A 19,888-nucleotide genomic window follows, 5' to 3' on the forward strand; every position below is an offset into this window, starting at 1 on the left:
TCGTATACAGAGGATACATGAAAAAAGTGGCTGATTTCCAAGATTTATAAAGCACTACAAAAAGAATTAACCGGAAACAATAGTGACGTCAAAGAAAAATGGGAACTTGAAGCAAACATAAAAACGAATGAGGATTAGGAGGACACTTTTGTTTCAGGTCATAAACGAACAAATAGTCCATCATGGAGGGAGTTTGATTGGAAGGTTAAGATGTGCTTTTGTCTTACTCCAGCTATCACGGAAAAATATTCTAATCGATGTTGGAGTAACTGTGGAGTGGTGGGGGTTTTACTCATATTTTGGGATAGAGTTCTGGAGAGCTATGGAAAAAGAGTAGTGAAACTAGTAGGTGTTCCAGCTCTTTGTGTGTTAGGCATTCTACCGGAGAATTTGTTTGATAAAAAATTGCAACTACTTGCCGAGAGTGATGCTCTTAGTCGCACAAAAGACAATCACAGCTTCTTGGATGAATCCCCCAGTGTAGCACAATAGAGACACGGAATCGTAAACTTATGCATCATGGAAAACATTACAGCAAGACTACAATTGAAGATAGGAAAATTTGGGAGTTTATTTTTGTTATTTTTTTTAATAGTTTTTGCTTGTATTTATGATTTTTTTCCCCAATTATTCTTATTTAATTACTCTGTATCTATCCTTGTCTTATGTGCAGTAGATCTCACTGTTCTGCTTTGAATGAAAACTGTTCTGAATAAATAAAAAGGAAAAAAAAAAATGTAATAGAGAGTAAATATATTTTAAGAGGTATTCATAATTTTGAAAAGGAAAAAGTGCAGATAAATGTGAAGTCTAGATGTATTTCTGTTGTGGGCGTAAAATGATGTTACAGTTTCAGTGATTAATTTAAATTGTTTGCTTCTTTTACAAAGCTAAAAAAAATAGTATAAGTAGTATAAAATGATTCATGAAAATCAAGTTGATATAGTAGATGTGTTTGATGATGTTATACTGTATATACAGTATATGTGTGTATACAAGAATGCTGGGGTTCAGCAGTTAAATAAAGTTATTAATAAAAAGTGTGCAGGGGGAAAAGATTAGGCTGAAAATAATCTTTTGCTTCTCGCCTATTCCTAAAAAAATTTTCAATACAAATTGTATTTAAATTGTATAAATTGTGCACATTATTAACCAAAATAAAAGTATTCATTCATTAATTTATTCATATTCTGAGGCTTACTGGAATAAAATATGAAGTGTCATCACATACAATGTTATTTTCAGAAGTTAAGTAATTTAATCAACTTTCCTTAGAAATAGTTTAAACCTGAACTTTTTGGGGGGTTTTTTGTCCAAAAAAGGAAGTTTAATACTTGGTAATTGCTAATAGAAAAATCAATTTCTATGTGTATTTTGTCTGTGTTTCCTTGTTTCCTGTGATGATTGTGATAATGTTCTTCTGTGATTGTAGGAAACCTACCTGGGCGTTTACTTCATGTCCTCCACTGAGCTGCTGAGGAACAGTTCTGTTCTGGCCATTCTCCTCTTCTTGGCTCTCGTCCTCCAACGAACCTTCCTGCAGGCCTCCTACTACGTTACCATAGAAACGGGCATCAACCTGCGCGGAGCTTTGCTGGTCAGTGTGAGAATAAGAATATTCAACTGTGCACTTTGGCATTTTTTCATCAGAAATAAAATGAATTCATAAATACTTAATGTAGTATGGTGAAGTAGGGTGTACTCACACTGCCTGACAAAATAGCTTTGACTAAGAAGTAGGGCTGCAACAAACGATTATTTTAGTAATCGATTAATCTAACTTTTTTATAATCCGATTAATCGATTAACGGGGAATATTTTTCCTTCCATCTCTTTATTTAACATCACAGTTAAAAAAGACAACAGTACAAAAAGTGCACAACATGTTGACAATTGAAATGTCCCAGAGCTGATGAGATATCAAATCATAAATAATTTAAAAAATGTTTTAAAGAAGTGCATAAAAAATAGGTATTTATTTGCTTAAAGGGACCTGAGATTTTAGAGAAATAACAACAAACATTAAATCCAAATCAAAAACTATTACCAGGACTTGTTTTATAACGTTATCATTTACAGGTGAAGGTTCTGCCTGCCAAGCCTCCTCCAGCGCACTTTGGTGCAGCTGGAACCACATTTCACACTTAAAACCTAACAAAGTTTTGTCACTTGCTCGGGCACTGAGCTCTCCTTTCCGCTTTCCACTCCGACATGCCAACGTCTCAGGTGCTGCATTGCGGTCGTACTCCCGTGCCATACCAGGTCCGACTTGCAAATGTTGCAATTTACCTGCGTCTTTTTATCGTTTAACGTAAAGTGCTCCCACACTTTTGACACTTTGTTTTTATTCTTTTTCTCTGCTTCCGCCATCGCCCTTTGCTCTTATTCTCCTCTCCTTCTCTTGCTTCGCGCCGTCTCCATGACAGTGACGTCACAGTTTCGCGACATCGTAGTGCAACATGACGAATCGATGTCGATACATTTGATAATCGATTATCGATTACATCGATTATTATCGATTATCGATTACATCGATTATCGATTACATCGATTATTATCGATTATCTTTGTACTAACACTCAAAATGGATCTGTTTTTACAACATTCAAAATAATGGGTACAATACAATATGTATTATCCTTAAGACCGGATTATGTCAAAAATATATTACTAAAGTAATTAGGAGTATCTTAAAGTATGTTTTTATATATATATATATATATATATATATATACTGTCTGTATATATATATATATATATAGGCTATATATTAGGCCTGGGCAATGTATCAAGATTCAAGATATATTGAGTTTTCTATTTTGGCGATATAGAAAAGTACAATATCCCCTATAATGGTAAATTACGGTTTTAAAAAAGTTATTAAATTACGTTTTATAGCTTATTTTGTATTAAAGGTGCAGTCTGCAACTCTCAGATCCCTCTCTCCGCCTCCCTCCCCACTGCTCTCTTGCCCTGCCTCCAAACTTTCCAAAGTCCCTCCCTCAGAGGAGCTAACAAGCTAACATTAGCTCAACAGCAACATCACAGTTATATAACATGCACTGTTAAAAGCATATTACTGCAACACTTCTCTCTCTCTATATGCACACACCTCAGCAGCAGCAACAACACAGTGTCACATGAACAACACATGCACTACAGAGTTCTAGTGTAACAATTACAAATCAAACAATGTTCATCAAGCAGCAGTAAATTCCTTTCAAGCAGAAAAGTCACCAATTCCATTTTCTACTCCTCCAGACCGTACACTGTAAAAAAGACGGCGCTCCAGCCCGGGAAAGGGGCGGGGCCTGTGAGCAGCAGCTGTCAGATAGTCCATCAAACACAATCCTGGCTCTGATTGGTTCATTTTTCTCGGTCGCGGTGCATTCTGGCAATCTGCTAAAGGCTACAGGAGCAGCAGGAGGGACTCAATGAGTCTGTTTTTTTTTCACACAAACTACTAATTTGATGTAAAGCTGTCCTTACATAGTAGCTTTAGTAAATATGACAAAAAGTCACTTTTATAAGAGTTGCAGACTGCACCTTTAAAATACTCATTTCAGGGGTCACTGTTTTTACTACTTCTCAGAACAGCATGAAAAGCACAGCTCGATTGTTTTCTGAGTGCGTCTTAATGCAGACCCTCCCCTAAACAATCCACACTATAGAACTCACTCACACATGCTGTCCCGTATTGGAGAATAAACCAAAGGTGGCACATATTGTGCAGCTGTTTGTTTATAAATGGGCCTGTGTGACATTTTGCTTCAGCAAATTTAACCCAGAATTGTCTTTCCAGTGAGACTTTCTTCAGTTAAAAATATCAAGATTTACATTGTACATTTAAGAGACCACTAAATGTGTCTAATAGGTACATGTTTGAACTCATTTGTCCTCCAGGCCATGATTTACAACAAAATCCTGCGCCTGTCCACCTCCAACATGTCCATGGGGGAAATGACTCTGGGACAGATCAATAACCTGGTGGCGATTGAGACCAATCAGCTGATGTGGTTCCTGTTCCTGTGCCCCAACCTGTGGGCCATGCCTGTGCAGGTGTTTAAACGCTACAAGCTTTAACGTTGAATCATAATTTCAGTTTGTTACAGTTGTGGTTGTCTTCCTCTTCAGATCGTGATGGGATTGATTCTGCTCTACTACTTACTGGGATGGAGTGCCCTGGTTGGAGCATCAGTCATAGTCCTCCTGGCTCCTGTTCAGTACCTCATCGCTACCAAGCTGGCCGACACTCAGAAGAGCACGCTCGTAGGAAGACTTTACGATAAATCAGGTTTAAAAAACGTCGGTAACTTCGTGACGACGATTTTGTTTTCATTCAGGAACATTCCACCGATCGCCTGAAGAAGACCTCAGAGATCCTGAAGGGCATCAAGCTGCTGAAGCTCTACTCATGGGAGAACATCTTCTGTGACAGCGTGGAGGAGACCAGAGGCAAAGAACTCACCAGCCTCAAGACCTTCGCCTTCTACACGTCTATGTCCAGTAAGGATTCAGAGTTCTTTCATCAGGAAACTCCAGACTGAGCTTAAATACTGCGTTTTCCTCCTTGACTTGATACTGTTGCGTACCATGTACTGGACATCATCAGTCTCAGAAAAACCTGACATATTTGTCCAACCAAACGCTGTCAGGCTTCAAAATAAAAGTCATCAGACAAAAAAAAGCCTCAAATAAAACCGTCTTGGGTCATAAAACACGACATGACGTTGTATTTTGAAGAAACTGGAACTTTTCACATGACAAAAATATGTGCTGCTTCGGATATGAGGGTAAGTTTTCAGCTGTTATTTCTATTTATTTTTTAAAAGGTTAAGATATATCAACGTTCCATTTAACTATGTATTTATTATTCAACCAATACGTTGATACACCTTAACTTTTTGAAATAAAAGGAAAGAACAGCTTTCCAACTTAATTCGTCATGTGTTCTTCCGATTCTTTCAAAATAAAATGTCATGTCGTGTTTTATGGCCTGAGGGCATTGATTCTGATAATAAATATAATAATATCTAATGTACAATAGAGCTGCTTTCAAAAAGCAGCTGTATTGTACATTAGAAAATAAAAGATAAAGGGTCTTGGCCAGAGATTAAAACAGCAACTTAAAAACAGTTTAGAAGTTGTTTAAAATCAAGGAAGGCTCTCCGATAAAAAAATATGTTTTAAAAAGTGAATATTGTCACAGAGTCAGCAGACCTGATCTCCTCGAGCAGATCTTTCCAGAGTCTTGGAGCCTGGAAAGAAGAGGCTCTGTCCCCTTTTCAACTGGAAGATGACTTTTATTTTGAAACCTTTTATTTGACATGAGTCCTGAGGATGTTCTAAAATGTACCGTAGTAGCATAAAGTGTCTTCTGGTGTAGCTTTGCACTGAAACTTGTTTTCTTTTTGCAGTCTTTATGAACGCAGCGATCCCCATTGCTGCCGTTCTGATGGTAAGACATTTAAAAGTGTTCAGTATTTCTTTCTTGCATCATCAGTTACCCATGATTCCACTCGTCCTCCCTCAGACGTTTGCGATACATTACATCATCAATGAAACCGGCCCGACGCCCTCGGAGGCCTTCGCCGCCCTGGCCTTGTTCCACATCCTGGTCACTCCTCTCTTCCTGCTCTCCACTGTGGTCAGATTTGCTGTGAAGGCTTTGATCAGGTGAGCGAGAACCAGAAAACACCCAATCAGAGTGGATCATCTTCCACTGAAAGAAGAACCGACGAGAAACCAAAAGGCTGTCATGTGAAACTCTACCCTTCATGGTGTGTTGGTCCTCTCAGCTTCAGCTTTCATTGACATTAGCTACGTGTATGTGTGTGTCACAGTGTTCAAAAGCTTGGTGAGTTTCTTCAAAGTGACGAAATTGGAGACGACAGCTGGAGAAACGGTGACATATCGGTTTCTTTTGAATCTGGAAAAAAGCAGCTGGGAATGGTGAGTATTACTGATACCAAACCAGTAATCAGAAAGGGGATACTTCTATCACAGCAGGGGCCACAAAAACGTGATTGGGTGATCCAAGGGCCACATTATCAAGATGAATGTCAGTGTTTAGAATTAAGAGCAAATTAAGAATTAAAACAGGAACGTTTTATGTATATTTGTAGTTTTATCTGCTTTCGAAAATAAATTATGTTTGTTGCAAAGCTGCAAAGAATGTGGCCATGTCTGCTCTATAATACAGAGAGATGGGGTCAATTATAATTGTGATTGATAGATAATTACAATTGTGACATAATTATAATTGTAATTGGGAAAGATCTGTTGCGGTTGTAACAGTAATTGAATTCTAAATGAGTTAAGATAATTTACTTTGTCATTACACACTTATCAAAGTGTGGAAGGGGGATATAGGTCTGAGCTCCGTCCGTCCGTGAGTCCATCTGTCAGAGTTAAAGGGGACAGCTTTTCTCAGAAAAGGATAATCAAAATCAGTGTGTGGCTTCCGGATATCAATACCTTGATGGAGTTTGAAAATGAGAAGTGCGCAATTATTTTTTCCAGAGTTATTGCCCTTGTTCCATTTTTCTTTACTCTGTTCAAGGTATTTTCAAAGGGGACAGCTTTTCTTAGAAACCGTTTAGGATAGTTAGTAATTGTATATTCTGATGTGATGATATTTCCTCATGTATACATCTAAGTTCTTAGATTCAGGACATTTAGGAAAAGGTTGTGAGTTATAAAGACAACCAATCTGGCGGGGGATGTTGATGACTGTCTTCTTGTAGTAATTAGTAATATCTGTCCCTGCCGGACCTTCTGGCCTATTTTTGTGCAATTTAGAGGAATTTGAGAAATGTCAAGAATTGAGGAAAAATTTAGAATTATTTCCACAATTTGCAATTAAAAATGACTACATTCATGTAAACAAAGGAAAACTGCAAGCCCCTAAAATGATTATTTGGTAATTTACACAATAATTCATGTTTTCTCCTGGGAACTAAATTGGATTCTCTAAAGGGCCGGATTTGTCCCCCGGCCCTTGAGTTTGACACATGTGGGACAGTCAGTTGTATCCTGCAAAAACCTTAACATATGACTATGAGGCTAATGATAAAAACAAATTAAATGCACCCATAAGAACCACATGTCAATTTCTGCATTTTTTTTTTGATAGATTTTGTTAAAATAGATAAATATTTTTTTTCTTTGTGGGTGAAAACAGCTGGTTTTCATACTTGAACTATTGCAATGCTGCATTACTGGAAAATATATGTGTATTTTTTAAAGAAAATATTACATTTCTTTGAAAGTGACCTATATAAACCGGTGCAAATCGGTGGAGTTGGAAACAAAATAATTAAGTAGCAAATAACAAAGTAAAATTGCTCTCTGAGATCAGTAAATCCTCAATATAATTTCAAAAATGTGTCTCTTTTTAATGATGGAAACCATTATGTGGTCACAGTGGGATTGAAACCATCAATGCAGAATCTTCTTCCCATAGAGTTTAACCGGATGGAGGAAAGTCTGATGTTTATTAACGGATGTTAACTAAAAATCTCTCGTTTTTATCTTGTGATATCCTCTGAAGACCAAAGTCATCAACAGGAAGCAACCCCTGCGCTACCAGATGGACAACTACGAGCAGCCGACCAAGCGACAGATGAGACCCACAGAGACGGAGGATGTGGCTGTGAAGGTCGGGGTCAAAGTTCACATGTTGGAAAATCACTTCTCTGTGAGGGCGGGGTTAGAAAAACAACTTAAAGACCCCAGCAGGGTTTAGAGCAGCTGTGGCTTTGCTGTAGGATCACTGAGGGATATTTTTTTTAAAAAAAGGAACCTGAATAATATTTGGCTTTTATTTTGAAATTGAATTATACAGTATTTTATTCTAAAAATTACTCAACAGCAATGAAAAATTGTTTAGGGTGAAGTCATTTTGCATCCTTATTTTTAAGTCTTAATAGGGAAAATGTTCAATTGTAATTATGAATTTCACTCAAAAAGAGTAAAAAAAACAACCAAAAAACAATTATCAATACATTTAAAAATGAACCTTAACAATATTTGGCTTTTTTATTCGATTTTATTCTGAAAATTAATCAGTGAGTAGTGTCAAAAATATTTGACACAATTTGATTTTATATTATGTTGTTGTCATCTCAAACGTACCTCATCATTCATTCCTTTGAGATTATGATTGTAAAGTGCAAATTAAATGCATCATATAATATTATTATATATTTATTTATTATTTATTTTATATGATATTTTGCAGGTATCTCTTCTTCAACAGAAATGAAAAATGTTTGATGTGAAGTCATTTTGTATCCTGATTTTTAAAATCCAAGGTCATTAACAATTAAAAGGGAAAATGTTCAATTATTATTCTGTTTTTAAATCACAGACTGTAAAAAGAATGGACGGGACAAACTCCCCGGTGGAGTGAAGCTTTTATGTTTAGCGCTCCCCCTGCTCACTGGCTGCAGCATAGGTCATAAACCCCGCCTCCTCAATGATAACAGATGGGATGTGGGTCAAACTGTAAAGTTGAAATACTTAAACTGCTGTGATCATTATTATTGTCACCCTACATTGTGTTCAAGTGCTCATTTTTCTGTGAAGTTTGTTCTAAATAAGTTATTTGAAGTTGAAAAATGGGATTTGACGTCATATATGACGATGATTGACAGCCGCGGATCTTGCGTAGCTCTCTTTGTGAATAGCAGTTACGTCGTGAAGGAAAGCTGTGACGCCATTTAACTTTTTTGTTCAGTTTTTTCATCTTTTTTAAGCCGTCGAAATGAGATGTTCTCCGGTCAACTGTTCTAAGCCGCTGGTAGAATTTCCAGCGGGAAAGATACTTATGTTCTTGGCGGAGCTGGGCTGCGTAAGTTATCAGGGCAGTACGCTAAATGGGTGGGGCTTGTTACCAGGGCTCCTCCCACCAGACCCTACTGCGCAGACTCTGGTTTCAAAATTGCAAGACGGATGCACCCCTAAGTGTCGTATTTTGGCTTCAAGAACGTTGAGTGGAAACAGCTACAGTGCACGCCCACTGATTTAAGTCTTTATCTTATGAGAAAAAAAAGGAAAAAAGAATAATAAAAAAGGATAAAAAAGAAAATACAAATAAAGAAAAAAAAATAATATATATATATATATATATATATTATTTGACGATATTTACAAAGCATTTGATTGTGAGAACGCGACGAGGTCATTCACACGTAAACATAAGCGCCCGTCGCTATCATCCTCCTCTGACTGCATTAACAGCTGTTTCACATCCATGTGTCCTCTGTAAGTTTGGAGCTCATTCGTGTGTAGACTGACTGCGGTCGTACATGCACTCACTGCTCCACTCCTCAGGAAATCCAGAGTTCACATGAGAACTGGTTGTTCCTCAAAGTCCTCGTAATGGACTCATTTCTCAGACCGTTAGTGAAGCTTCAGCTTCCTGTCCTTTCGCTTCTGAATTTACTGTCCACACACAACGCTCTAATACTGTTCTTATCAGTTAAAAACAGTTTGAATCTTACAATTATTAAGATATATTAGTTTAAAAAAAAAATTTTTAACGTAAGATCAGTGTGGACATTTTTTTTTTTGTTTTTTTAAACATAAAATGACAATATTAGACAAAATGACAAAAAAATGAACCTAAAAACTCACAAATAACATAAAAAATGACAAAAAAAATACTTAAATTTTCAGAAAAATTCCCAACACAACAGCAAAAATACTCAATACACAAAACAACAGGATAACACTCAAAATGCCTAAAAAACCACCCCAAATTTACAAAAAATACACAAAATCATAATAGAAATGCACAAACACAAACAAAAGCACACCGAAAGTTTATAAAAACACACAAAATACCAAGAAAAATATACAAATAAACATAAAATGACAATAATAGACAAAACGACAAAAACAGACTCCAAAAGTACACAATGTGTGCAAAAGTGTGTTTATGATGAGTTTTTAATCAAATGTAAGGGCCTGATTCTTTCAAAATATAAAAGGAGTAATGGTTGCTCTCCACATTATGTTTTCTTCTATTGTTTTGGTTTTGTTGCACTTTATTTAAATAGTCATGAGCGTCCAACTATTGGTGGGACTAGGTCTCTTTTCCACGTCCGTTTCCATTCCTCTTTCTGTGCTCATTGATACAATCTGTTCATGCTTATCTATTTATTCCACATCCTGCTTGCACTCATTTTTTAAAAAAATTGTCAGCTATGTGGGATTTTGAATCATTCTGTTCATGTTTGGATTTTGGATTTATATAAGCTCCAGTTTTTATCTCTTCTCTGTTTTTGAAGAACCAGTATATAAATCAGTGCTGTAAGCTTTACTTTTTTTTAATTTTATGATAAATTTTTTTATGCCGATGTTCTTTGAGAGGGGATTGTTTTTTTAGTTTCAATAAGCAAGCAAGAATGTGTGAGCAGAAGTTAGTGCAGTATTATTATTTTTATGCAATCTAATCGTAATTCTTCTAAATTCCCACAATTTATCACAAATATTCCCACAAAATTGCTCTAAATTCCATTGGTGACAAAATTAGCACCGATGTCTGTCATTTATAGCATGGATATTGTTGGTGCCTTACATACTGTATATATCAGTTATACATGTAAATGTACTTTATATTTTTATTGTAATTCTGTGAAGCACCTTGTGACTTCTCTGTCTGTGAAAGGTGCTATACAAATAGACATTACTTACTTACTTATACGTGGAAATGCAAACTCGGCTATAAACAAGTTTAGTTTTCACATTTTCCACCTAAAACCCAATTAATGATAATGGCTTGGATTTATGTAGCGCTTTTTTGTTTATACCAATCACTCACATCAGTGGTGGTAAGCTACAATGTAGCCACAGCTGCCCTGGGGCAGACTGACTGAAGCGTGGCCGCCATTTTGCACCTATGGCTTCTCTGACCACCACCACCAACATTCATGCACAATTCATAACCATTCATACAAGGCAATGTGGGTAAAGTGCCTTGCCCAAGGACACAATGACAGTGACTTGGATAGAGCAGGATTCGAACCCCCAACCCTTCGGTTATTGGATGACACACTCTACCACTGATCCACGGTCGCCCACAATGTGAACTCAAAAATACCAGTGTGTGCAGAGATGCTGAACCAGTTTTGATGGTTTAGGTGTCTGGTTCTGATACCACTATGGCAGAGTTGGGAACAAGTCACTGCTTCTAGAGTCTCAAGTCATGTCACTAAAGTCCTTAACTTTAATTTAAGTTTGAACAAGTCAATAGTACATAATGTTCCACAGCTATTGCAGCTCACTTTCTGAGCAACTCTACACAAACAGGCTGATTTGAGTCCTACTTATGCATATTCATGAGTGGGCGTGTCTATAGATGGGACACTGACTTCCTCCTCCCCGCATAGTGATGTAGGGCCAGAGGACGGCCCGCCTCCTCCCACCCACTCCGTAGCCGAGCTCATGCTGATTTATAAACACGAGACAGAGTGTGGGGGCGGGGTACGTACTGGTACGAACAGAGACTGTAGAAAATACATACATAGCACTGCGCGAAGGACGCTGACATGCTCACCGTTGTGGGCGTGTCTGATCACACGTCAATCACTGTGGAGAGCTTTCTGGAGGCGCGGCTTCTCCAGCTCAGTGCTGTGTCAAATTCGTCATCAAAGTGGGAACGCATCATCAAATTGGAGTGAGATGTTTGGGCTCATCCTGCAGTAAGAAAGGAGCAAATCACCCTCTAACTAATGATTGAGGGAATCAATGAAATAAACACTTTGGGCATGTTTATGAAGCCCTAATAGCACTTTATGATGTTTAAATCACAGAAAAGTCTATTTAGCTTAACATGGGCCCTTAAAATCCTAAGGATATCACTCTTGGAATAATTCTCCCTGCTAGTGTGCGCATATCTGGTCACACCTGGACCTGTTAATCAAAGTCGGATGGCAGAGTGCCATCCTGCAGAAGTTTGAGCAGAATTATTTGCTAATTAACATTTTTTGTCTTATCAAGTCTACAGACTAAAGTCCAAGTTAAGTCACGAGTCATTTGTTTTCAAGTCTAAGTCAAGTTGCAAGTCCTTCGTTACTTTGTCGAGTCATCAAATTTGTGACTTGAGTCATGTAACTCGAGTCCACACCACGGTATTTGTACTGTACTTAACCCCAATGACTTGTGGCCAGTTTAACAGTGAGGTGAATGCAGGTCAAGTCCATGGTTGGTCTTCAGTCCGTCCAATGACGCACAGTGACAGCGTCTGGTCTGTTGTGTAACCATGTTTTATTTGTCCTTTAGAAGCTTAAAAGCAATGCTATCCCTGCTCTACCTCTTGTATATTTAATCATCGCAGCAGTGAACGCACTGGTCAGAGCACAGAGTGGGTCACGTGCTTCAGAAAAGTGCACGTTGTCCAGCTGCGTCGTTAACATTCTGCCTGAGAAAAACCATCACATCCTTTGTTTATTTCTCTTTATTGTTCTGCTTTTGTTTAGGTGACCAATGGATCCTTTACGTGGGGAAACAACCTCTTGACCCTTTCAGACATCAACATCCGTATCCCCACAGGTAGGAGTCACACACACATCTACATCACAACCACAAAGAAACCCAACGCACACATTTTTATAGTTTCTACATGCTTTATTTTATTTTCTATTTATTTTATTGTTTTTTACATTTTGTCCAATTTTTATTTAATTTCTTGTACATTTTGTCCTATTTTTTATTAGTTCTTTTTACATTTTGTCTTATTTTTTATTTATTTTTTGTACATTTTGTCCTATTTTTTATTAGTTCTTTTTACATTTTGTCCTATTTTTTATTAGTTCTTTTTACATTTTGTCCTATTTTTTATTTGTTTTTTGTACATTTTGTTCTTTTTTTTATGATTTTTTTTGAACATTTTGTCTTATCTTTGTATTTTATTTTTTGTACATTTTGTCCTATTTTTTTATTAGTTCTTTTTACATTTTGTGTTATTTTTTGTCCTATTTTTTATACATTTTGTCTTATTTAATTTTTTTTATTTTTTGTACATTTTGTTCTATTCTTTTTATGATTTCTTTTGTACATTTTGTCTTATTTTTGCATTTTATTTTTTGTACATTTTGTCCTTATTTTTTGTACATTTTGTCCTATTTCGTATTTTATTTTTTGTGCATCTTGTCCTATTTTTGTTTTTATATTTCTTTTTACGTTTTTTCCATTTTTATTATTTTTTTTTTAATTTATTTATTTGATTTTTAACATTTTGTTGTTTTTTTTTTATTTTTTTTTTTATTTTTTACAATGATAACAGTTTGTTTTCCTCCCAATGGTTCAACTTCAATCAAGAAATATGAGAATAGTTATAATCTTTTTTTAATGAGTTGATTAAAAGCAAATTTTCTACCTTTTATTATATTCCCTGTAAATGAAACATTTTATATCAGGTGAAAGTGTTAAAACAAGTTTTAGTTTCAGAAGAGGAAGTCACGCACACACACACACACATATATTTGGATCCCGTCATGCTGCTACTATAATAAACAGGATTTGTTGGTCGGGTTATTGGCGTTCAGTGTGTTTTCATCCTTCTGTACAGGGACTTTTAAAATGTAGATCCATTTGGATAGACTAGAGCATGGAATGATAGGCAATGATTAGTGATGAATAAAGTAACAGTTTACATTTAAAATGAAAATGCCTGCAGGCAGAAATTGAACAGCCGTGTTAAAAAAATAAAAAATTAAAAAAAGAAGTCCCTGCGGGCGATGAGCTCGGCTCAGTAATTTGTAATATGATATTTTACTGGTTTCTAAATTAGCTTAACTTGAAAATTAATTAAGTTTTTTTTGCCCTGAAGCATTTATAGCATTTGACTTCCACTACACTGAACGCTCAACCTTATATTTTAGCTTAAAGCAGTGGTTCCCAAACTTTTTCAGGTCGTGACCCCATTTTTACATCACAAATTTCACAACCCCAGAGTTGTTTCTGAAGTTATTTATTTATTTTTTAATCAAGTTTTTTCAATACATATTTGTTATTAGTGCACAAAGTGACACGATATTTTTTTATTTTTTAAACTTAGTTTTATTTGAAGTAGAATGATATTTGAGAAAGTGAAAGCATAGAATAAATCTATTTGAGATTGTGTGTGGTAAAGAATAATAATTAAACAATAATAACAATTCAATCAGTATATTTTTAATCAATTACTAGACATTTCAGGCGATACCATTTTAATTTCAGGCGACCCCACATTTGGGTCATGACCCCAAGGTTAAAAAAACACTGGTTTAAAGCTAAATAGAATAGAATATAACTTTATTTGTCATTACAACAACTACAACAAAATTACAAAATCCCTTCAGTCAGTGCAAATACTTTTAAATAGAATAAATAAACAAAGAGAAGAGTGAAAATGTATGGCTTTCCAAAGAACGGCATTCACCTGTCTGTGCTGTTAAAGTTGCACAGACAACTAAAGCAGTGCCATTGACGATGTGATGGTAGCGTGAGTCTAACTCCACGTTTCCCCACAGGTCAGCTGACCATGATCGTAGGTCAGGTGGGCTGTGGGAAGTCATCGCTGTTGCTGGCGATGCTGGGTGAGATGCAGGCAGTGGAAGGAAGAGTCAACTGGAGCAAGTAAGAGGCTTTTTCTGTTGTGTCCACCCCCAAAGCTACAGAATAATATACAAATTAAATGATTGGAAGATGTCATTTTAATGCAGGGAATAACACTTTTGAAGTTGTTGCAGTATCTTAATTTAATATAAATACGCTCCTTCATAAAAGCACAGTTGAGCTTTTATTTTCCTGTCAAATTCATGCTTTATTTCTGCAAGGCTTTGCTGCAACTAACCTGCTCAATGTTGGTTTTTTTGTTTTTTTAAGAGGGGAAGCCTGAAACTGTTCAGCACCAACCCCACAGGCAACTGTTTATTATCACGACAACAAATGACAAATAAGATCTGTGCTCCAACAGGTGGTTATTAAACCTCAAATAAGTCAATATTGACCAAATCACAAAAACAAAAAAAAATCATACCAATAAATGTCTAAATCTAATATTTGGATGAATGGATTCAGGTTTTTGGATGAAGGAAATTAATTAATCTTACTTTATGAAGTCATCACGACTAATCTATGTATGAGCCTAGCCATAGAAACGTGTTTAATTTAGACACGATTTCATTAGGGATCGACCGATATGGGTTTTTTAGTGCCAAGACCAATTTTTTTTTTTCCATCAGCCTTAACCGATGACCAATACGGACTGCCGATTTTCTTGAGCCGATATTTGGAGTCAATGCTACTTTTTCTCCCTCAATTTACGTCATAAATTTTTTTTAAAAAGGAACATTTATTTAAATTAACAAAGGTGAAGTAGAAAAATATTTAACAAATAATAAAAACAGTGGATGTAGAACAAGAACAAGTAAAAAATAGAGTGAGACATCTTATGAAATATTATGAAAAACAACTGTTTGTCCTTGTCCTGAAAATAGTTGTGACAAAAGTTGGCCTGACTGAAGATATATTTTGTTAACAGGATTATTAGATATAAAGATATATAATTATTGTATTAAACACAAAAAGAAACCATGAATAATAGTCCGTTACAACACAACCCCAGAACATAAATTAGCAGAGGAAAATAACGTGACATTAGATGTGCATTAAGCAACAAACTGTTCAAGTTTCTGTTCTAAATTACATCAACATTAACAGGAATAAATATTCAAACAAGTAGTAAACTGCTTCTCAAAGTTAAAAATGTCTTCTCAGCGCAGCGCTGAGTGAGAAGCAGAGAGAGAGAGAAAGAGAAACACACACACACACAAGCTTCCAGCCAGCTGCTCGTTAACTACAACAGCGACACAACAACACGTGAACCCACAGACGTTAGCGGGAACAACGCTAAGTTAAACAGTTAAAAGATGCTTTGAAAGTTTAAAACCTGCTGTTGGGGTTGAAGAGCTTCTTTCACGCTCTGCTAGTGGGGGGAGGGGCTCTGCACTCAGCCTCTGTTTAGAAAGTGGATCGGCAAATGTAGCAGCGCAAAACAGGCAAAAATCAGCCGATGAATTGGTCGATCACTAGTTTACATCATTTGTGTGACCAGGGATTTATTGTGTTGTCTTAAATGGTTTTGTAGTCATATATCACATTGTACATTTCAGACTTTTTCCGATGATTGTTGTGGAAATAGTCATTTCTTTCCTGCACATGTGCAGCTTATTCTTGGCTATGACTCTGTGCTTGCTGCATGTAATCTAAAGATTTATTTTATGCAACCAACATTTGAGTTACTTCATTTCTCAGAATGTCATTGAATTCAACAAGAACTTTGCTAAAGTTGATGTTTTATTCAATTTAAATGAAGCTAAAAAGTGCAAAATTATACAATTTAGGTCAATTCTGCTGCCAATTGTTGAGTTGTGACTAAGAAACAATTTTAATCCTGTGATTTTTAGGTGCATTTTGCATTTCTCCCTATAAGATCTTCTATACACTAACATCTACCTGCTTAAATGTTCTTGACTTTGTGTGTGACTTCACCTCCTGCCTTCTTGCTGCATTAGGCCACCTGAGTGTGAGGTGACCCATGACAGCCACATAAGGTACCTCTTCTTCTGCCTTTGTTTCCTCAACCATCATCAATCATCACGATCACAACCTTTACAAAATAATACATTGTTAGAGAAAAATACTGAGGATTGTTCTCTTTTCTTCTCTCCTATTCTGTCAGGAGTTTTTATTTAGAAGTTCCTCTTCTAATTAATACCTAATGAGAGTGTAGTTTTATGAATGAGGATAAATTCAGGTAATGTCGTATTTTTGGGGGTGGAAGTTGCAACTTTTTGCTTTTATAACTGAGAAAGTGACTTATACGGTAGAGCGACCTACTTGTGGACAGTTGGCAGGAACATCTGGTAACATGTAAAAATGTGAAGTACGAAGCACTTGTGAATCACTTTCTGTGCATATTGACTTCCCACTAAGCTGCAAACCTGGTAAAATGTTGTTTACATTAGACTTCTGAAAACAAACTAGCATGAAGTATCCAAACCACCACATTAAGTGTAGACTGCGGTGTGGAATGAAAAAGTGAGGCAGTGAGGAGGAGCCAGTGTTTGTAAATGTTTGTAGAAACTCACCAGAATGTAATGAACCTACATTTATCAAGAGGGATACATCCGGAACCAGAGTTTGCCCCCAAGCATGCACTGATGCAGTTTTTTGATGATTGGCGTCTTCTTCGCCCAATAGCGTAACTCATCATAAAAGGCTAAAAATAGGCTATGTTCGAAATGGCACACTAAAGGCACTGTGTGATTTTTGGCCCATTTTGAGCCAATTTTTGACTTGTGCGTCTATTTTTGGGATCGGGACGAGTCACTACTAAATCGCATGTTGTGCATCGTGTAGTATACAAGGTGTAGTATACATGGGGTCACGAGAAGCGTGACACCTCATGACCAGTTCCCGATCAGCTATCGTATGAGAGTAAGGAAATGTTTGAAATCCTGGTCGTACTGTTGAAGCAGTGCCACAGACCGGCTTACCTTAAAGGGCCCATGTTAATCTAAATCAACTTTTCTGTGCTCTAAACGTCATAAAAGTTCTATTAGGGCTTCATAAACATGCCCAAAGTGTTTTTTTCATTGATTCCCTCAATCGTTAGTTAGAGGGTGATTTGCTCCTTTCTTACTGCAGGGTGAGCCCAAACACCTCACTCCAATTTGATGACGCGTTCCCACTTTGATGACGAATTTGACGCGGCACTAAGCTGGAGATGCCGCGCCTCCGGGAAACTTTCTGCCGGGATTGACATGTAAACAGACATGCCCACGAAGGTGAGCATTTCAGCCTCCTTCGCGCAGTGCTATGTATGTATTTTCTACACTCTATGTATGTACCGGCAAACGCCCCGCCCCCACGCTCTGTCTCATGTTTATAAAGCAGCATGAGTTTGGCTAAGGAGTGTGTGGGAGGAGGGCGGGCCATCCTCTGGCCCTACGTCACCGTGTGGGAAGGAGGAAGTCCTGTCTATAGACACGCCCACTCATGAATATGCACAAGTAGGCCGCAAATCAGCCTGTTTGTTTAGAGTTGGTCAGAAAGTGACTTTTCAGAGGCTAAAACTCTGGAAAACAGGCGAGTTTGTGAAAATAAACCTCAAATGCTATGTTTTTAGAGTTCTTAGAACAAATAGAGATGGGTGAAAAATAGCATGACATGGGACATTTAAACTCTGACACTGTTCCTGCACGAACACCATAGGACTGTACTGTCCACATCTGTCCATCCAGCTGCTGGTCCATCACATCACATCGCCATCTTTTCTTTTTTAAAGCTCTTTTTGCTGTGATTACTGAATGCCTCTCCACTTCCGGGTTCTTCTTCTTCTTCTGTTTTAATGGCAACGCTTCAGAGTTCTTCTTCTAATTTGTACGTCGTATTTCCAGAAACAAAACCCAGATGTCTTGTGTATGGATGTACAGTGTGAGCAGTCAGATCGTGTCGGTTAGTGTCATTGCACAGTGTATCCCAGCCTTAACGTACCATACACTACAACCTCAATCATATATTCTGTCTATTATATACTGTAAGTATGATTAGGATGGTGATCGTTCCCACCTTTAAAGTTCTGAAAACATTTTAAGCGAGAAAGTGACCAAGTAGAATGTCAACATGTGGTCATTTGATCCATAAAACTCGCAGAAACACGTTTGAGTATGACTAGTGTGCCGACATCGGGGAATTTCTTGCGTACGACCACTACATACTCATTTTGACGTCAAACTTGGTATGAGTGGCATGTTAGTATGATATTTTGAACACAGCCGTAGTGTTAATTAGCTTTTCACGGGTGCCATTACAAAGCAGTCTCACATCTTGGCATCCGACTTATTGGCTGGAGTGACTTATCTATGGATTGTCCCCGGGGGGAAATAGTGAATTTCTTGAAAAGTGACTTATTTTCAGATGCGACTTATAGTTACATACAGTATTTTTTTTATTTTGTATTTATTTGTGTTAAAACTGGATGCATGTTGCTGGATTTTAATTCGTTTTTCTATTAATTTTTCTTTTTATTTTGAAAAGCACTTGGGGATTAATCGAGTTGTGTTATACTATTACATGCGTTAAACATGATATTAGTCCCTTTCAATTTAGTGCTTTTGATTATGTAGCTGTAATCACACCATCTATCTAGATTTGATTCATTTAAAGCAATGTTCATCTAGTTAATTTAGTTTTAAGCTGAAATGCTCATATCATGTTTCCGTTGTCTGGCATTTTGATGTAATTTGTCCATTTGTTTGTGTCTGTGATGGTTTCTCTCACTCACGTTTGTTTTTGAGGGCGGCCTCATTGTGTGTGTGTGTGTTTTTTTAATGCCACACATCTGATTGTTTTGATGGAGCTAGTTCTAACACGCTGATGTAACTTTGACAGTTGGACAGAAACAGAGGAGACAGACGAGGACATTCGGAGGTACTCGCTCCGCTTCCACCCTTTTTCTGTGCTTCCCGTTTCAGATCTGGCGTGACCCTCTGACCCCGCCTCCATCTCTTCTCATGCTTTCCTGCTCGTTTTAACCTCATTTTGTTGCGACATAATGACATTTCCTGAAACTTTTTTTTTTTTGGTTAAGTACTCAAATAATATGCTTTTGTCTCGTGAAATTACCAAAATAAAACTGTTGAATTATTATTATGTAAAAACGACTCCTCGGTCAGCATTTCATTAGTTCTATGTTGTTTATATGTTTTTATATGTGTTTGTTTGGCTGTTGTGGTGATATTGTTCCTTTGATCCCGTCTTCCCTTCATATCTAAGTGTTGTTGTTGTTGTTGCCGTGGGCTCTTTAACTCAATTCCTTCCTCTGTGGGTACCT

General features: G+C 36.9%; 1 protein-coding gene across 5 annotated transcripts in view; it reads left to right on the forward strand.

Moving 5' to 3' along the window:
* The window catches only part of abcc9 (ATP-binding cassette, sub-family C (CFTR/MRP), member 9), a 99,709-nt gene that overhangs the window by 41,309 nt on the left and 38,512 nt on the right, over window positions 1–19,888 (forward strand). For 2 of the 5 annotated variants that reach the window (XR_003674200.1, XM_028448628.1), the window contains exons 10-21: window positions 1,433–1,597; window positions 3,904–4,059; window positions 4,135–4,269; window positions 4,344–4,506; window positions 5,418–5,458; window positions 5,534–5,676; window positions 5,844–5,952; window positions 7,553–7,660; window positions 12,486–12,558; window positions 14,520–14,625; window positions 16,566–16,604; window positions 19,447–19,485. Coding sequence is in view for 2 of the 5 variants with exons in the window: in XM_028448628.1 (XP_028304429.1) it covers window positions 1,433–1,597; window positions 3,904–4,059; window positions 4,135–4,269; window positions 4,344–4,506; window positions 5,418–5,458; window positions 5,534–5,676; window positions 5,844–5,952; window positions 7,553–7,660; window positions 12,486–12,558; window positions 14,520–14,625; window positions 16,566–16,604; window positions 19,447–19,485 (1,277 nt within the window). In the remaining 3 variants the exon portion in view is untranslated. The remainder of the gene's footprint in view (window positions 1–1,432; window positions 1,598–3,903; window positions 4,060–4,134; window positions 4,270–4,343; window positions 4,507–5,417; window positions 5,459–5,533; window positions 5,677–5,843; window positions 5,953–7,552; window positions 7,661–12,485; window positions 12,559–14,519; window positions 14,626–16,565; window positions 16,605–19,446; window positions 19,486–19,888) is intronic. The other 3 variants (XR_003674201.1, XM_028448629.1, XR_003674202.1) reach the window with 2 other exon arrangements.

Source organism: Gouania willdenowi, chromosome 6, assembly GCF_900634775.1.
Source record: "Gouania willdenowi chromosome 6, fGouWil2.1, whole genome shotgun sequence".
NCBI lineage: Eukaryota > Metazoa > Chordata > Actinopteri > Blenniiformes > Gobiesocidae > Gouania > Gouania willdenowi.